Consider the following 3841-nt stretch of genomic DNA (forward strand, 5'->3'; position numbering starts at 1 on the left):
GTTTGTCTACCTAAAGAATGCATAAATACTATAGTAGCTTTTTCAACAGTAACAATTAATGAATCATTACAAATTGGCAGATTTCTCACATGTATCACAAGCTAAAGTAATAACTTCAGTATACAAAGAAAAGTATTGCAGAGAATGTAGAGAACTATAGAGCAATTTTGCTCTTGTCTTCCATTTATCACCAAAACAAACTAACCTTGTTTGCAAAAAAAGTGGAGTCTGCTATAGCACAGTTTGTGTAAGTTTTTCTCAAAATAATAAAGGAAGGTGATCAAAATGGCATTGTCTTGTCTTTGTCAAAGGCATGTGCCATGTTTGCAGCACATTCCGAGTTATATGACATGCCCAAAACACTACCTACTTTATATTCCAAATAAGAATTTAGATGAATTTCATCTACACTCAAAACAACATTGACATCATTGCTGTTCAAGTATTGAAATTTCTGTCTTGCATAGGACAGGAAATTACTTCCCCCAAGCCTTTCGTGAGATGGATTCACATTAAATTTGCTGCAGACCCTACGCAGAGTGCTTGGATGTGGCATTTTCATTAATGAGCTGCTACGTAAAAAATTGTAAGCATGAGATGAAATGGAAAATAGCAAACAACACAGTATCATAAATGTAGAACTAAACCTATGATTAAATTTCTTTACATTTATGAGACTAACTTGTTCATATATAAAGTCTACCATCTCCTTTTCACTCTCCTGTAAACTGTCTTTCAGCACTCCTAGACTGTCTTTCACTATCTCTACAATACTATCTATAGAAGTTTCTGAGTGCCCACAATCTGTGTCTGAAAACTCCTGCAGTACACTGACAATTTCATGGATATTGGTTACAATTACAGGAAAAGATCTTTTTCCTAATGTCTTAATTTGTACATCTTTCTTAAACAATGAAACATTTAAATTACTATCTATAACGACAGAATGTGTGATTAATGGTGCTGGATTTCTTATTATCTTTAAAAAACAAACAAAATCACTGTGTTTTTCGATCACACTCCACTCGTTGGGCAAATCCACTTCCTTCGTACGCAACATCAACTCTTCTAAAGAACTGAAGCTGAAAGTGTTTTCATAGTCCTTCTGTGATGCTAAACTATATTGTAACGCTGCAGCTAACTGCTCATTTTCAAGCCTTTGCTTTTTCTCCTCTGGCCCTTCACGTCTACTTTCTTCCTTTGCAAGGTAGGAAGGACAGTTTGGGAGTAGTGATGGAACTGCATGTGGTCTCAAACGTGGTTTGAGAAGGGGGGCTCTTAATAACTGACCAGTCCTTTCATCCACAATTTGTGTTTCCCAAATAACATCATCCTTGTGGAAGTGAACATGACATACCTGTAATTAAAAATGAATAAAAAATGAAAACTGTGCTTACAACTGAATGTGATGACAATATTAATAGTGTGAAAACAATTTATGAATATAAAGTTAGTTTCTAGTTCTAAAATACAAATAGACTCCCAACTAAAATGCAGAATACTCAAGTGATAAATGTGGCCATGGCATAGTAACTCTATAAAACAATAACACTTCAATATCAAAACACATGCAGTTACATGTCATGGCAACAAGCTCTTAAAGAGATGGTGAAATGAAGAAAGTACTTTCCCCATCAAAAATTACAAACATTGACTAATGTTTGTAGCATGATTCAATAACAGTGACAATTTTTTTTATAATTTAGCCTTGAAGCTCATATATTCACAAGAGGGGTGGGACTTTTGCTTAATGTCTTGCTCTATTCCCCCCCACCCCACACACACACCTCGGACACAAGAAAGCATGATGACACCAAACTCACACAGGTGTAATCCATAGAAGCAACTGTGACACAGTAACAGAATAATACAAAGTAATTGTCACACTGTGTAACCTTTAGAACTACGAAATACTTAAAGGTAGTGCTTTTTATCAGATAGACACTGTTTTGCTTTTGATATCAGTTCATAACTTACATAAAAACTGACAGTATGATGAACTAATACATTGCCACTTATGTGCTACCTATTAGGCTAAACATGAGCACACAATTGCTTTCAAGTACTGTAGCTGTGTATCTATAAGACAGCTGTGTAGGTCACTGGCATGTATCTGAAATTCCAGACCCAGAAAGTAAGAATTTGTAAAATCCACAAGTATTTTTTATGTTTTCACAGTTTCTCCCTTTGCATTTTGTGATGGCCTGTTAATCCATTCATGTACCCATTCATTTTTCCTGTCTATGGTTCACTGTTAAGTCTAAAGCCTACTATATTCCCTAATAGTAACATTCCTTGCAATGACTTCAAATTCCCACCAATAATTTATTAAAAACAAGCGACTGAGACACTGTTTTTACTTCATTTTCAATTTCTGGGTAAACCACATTACTTGTTTTTGAACAGGCAACTTCCTAAAGACTTTTACAGCAAAAAGAAACACTAAATACAGAAGCAGAATACATCGAAAGTCGTCTGTATCTTAAGTGCACGTACTTAATTATAAACCGACTTTTATTCCTAACAACAGGCAGCATAAACAGTAAGTATAAAGATATACTGAGATATTTAACTACGTAAGTATGACTGTGCTTAGGCTATGCTGGTTGAACTTACAGAATTCATATAACCTATACCAGCTAAACTGTAGAATTGCCAGGGCAAGAAAACGAAACGCTATTTAGTTCGGCACTTATTCAGTTAAGATCTATTAGTCAAAATGTCGCTGACCTTCCTTACTGCATAAGTGCCTATTCTGTGTTAGCACACTTAACCTCTTTTAAGAAATAAACAAAACAAATACTTACTCTTGAACTTGAAGAAGGAGTGAAGTTATGTCTGCGAATACGTGACAACCATTTCTTCCTCGTTGCTTCATCCTCCGGAAATTTAAACACGGTTACTTTTGGTCCACCGTCGTAATTTCCTCTACAATTCGGCACACAACAACGATACGGCATTTTGCAGGCAACGAAATTTTCACAGCAAAGAAAAACAGATCACCAGTTTAGTGCACAGAAACTAAACAACCAAATCACGTACACTAACACAGGAACACCATTCACTATAATACTAAACTGACGCGTAACTCGCCGAACGACTATTCACAAGCACTGTTCCGTGAAACTGTTGAAGAAGGGACTATGTGTGTAGCCATCTTGTGACGTCACGCACTACGTAGACAGGCTTTCTTTTACAGGGGGTGCTGGCAGAACGCAATGCTCACTCCAGAGATATTTACTCTATGGGTGTAGCAGAGGAAACTCTTTGGCTATGACAGCTCAACATCTCTGCCCACTGAGGACAGAAGAAAACAACAGACAGCTGCGGTGGTGTTTTGTTCATTTCGTGCTGGGAGTGCAGGGGCCCTGCTGACGTGAAAGGACATTCTTGTGAGTGTTTTAATGGTTGATAATATGCCCTCGTGTTGTTTTAGTTACTGTATACTGATATAACTAGTGCAATAAGTAAACAGCCCTATCAGGTACGATGAATACATGCTGCCAAGAGTCAGAAATCCCACTTGTGTTTTGTAGGCAAATTGAAACAATCATAGGTATTACAATGTACCACTGTGTTTTTAGTTGCAGAAACAATCATACGTATTACGATGTACCACTGTGTTTTTAGTTGCGTCGATAATATTCTTGTTAAGTACTAAATCCTCTGACCAAGTTTTTTATTGCTTGGGAGGGAAAGGGTTAGGGGACCGAATGCCCATATATGAAACAGCTTGAAATGTCTGATTACAGATGAGCTATCATGTTAAGCATTTGACATTATGCTTGTAAGAGAGAATGAGTCTAGAAAAGTTTTGAAAGTTGTTCAGAGTCACTAAGCG

At 36.7% G+C, this 3841-nt stretch overlaps 1 protein-coding gene across 1 annotated transcript; it reads right to left on the bottom strand.

The window, feature by feature from the left end:
* Positions 1 to 280: 280 nt before the first annotated feature.
* LOC126215317 (uncharacterized) lies at positions 281 to 3033 on the bottom strand. Its single transcript, XM_049941997.1, has 2 exons — positions 2808 to 3033; positions 281 to 1357 (listed from the first exon to the last, which is right to left on the bottom strand). Exons 1-2 carry the CDS (start codon positions 2958 to 2960, stop codon positions 281 to 283), a joined length of 1230 nt encoding a protein of 409 aa, XP_049797954.1. The 5' UTR covers positions 2961 to 3033.
* Between the last annotated feature and the right edge of the window lie 808 nt (positions 3034 to 3841).

This window comes from Schistocerca nitens, chromosome 12 (assembly GCF_023898315.1).
Source record: "Schistocerca nitens isolate TAMUIC-IGC-003100 chromosome 12, iqSchNite1.1, whole genome shotgun sequence".
Taxonomy (NCBI): domain Eukaryota; kingdom Metazoa; phylum Arthropoda; class Insecta; order Orthoptera; family Acrididae; genus Schistocerca; species Schistocerca nitens.

What these genes read in the sequence shown, in the direction of transcription:
- LOC126215317 (XM_049941997.1), bottom strand. Translation starts at nt 2,960, where the DNA reads ATGCCGTATCGTTGTTGTGTGCCGAATTGTAGAGGAAATTACGACGGT. An exon ending in CTCCTTCTTCAAGTTCAAGA is followed by an intron (nt 1,358 to 2,807) that starts GTAAGTATTTGT and finishes TTTTAATTACAG; the next exon opens with GTATGTCATGTTCACTTCCA.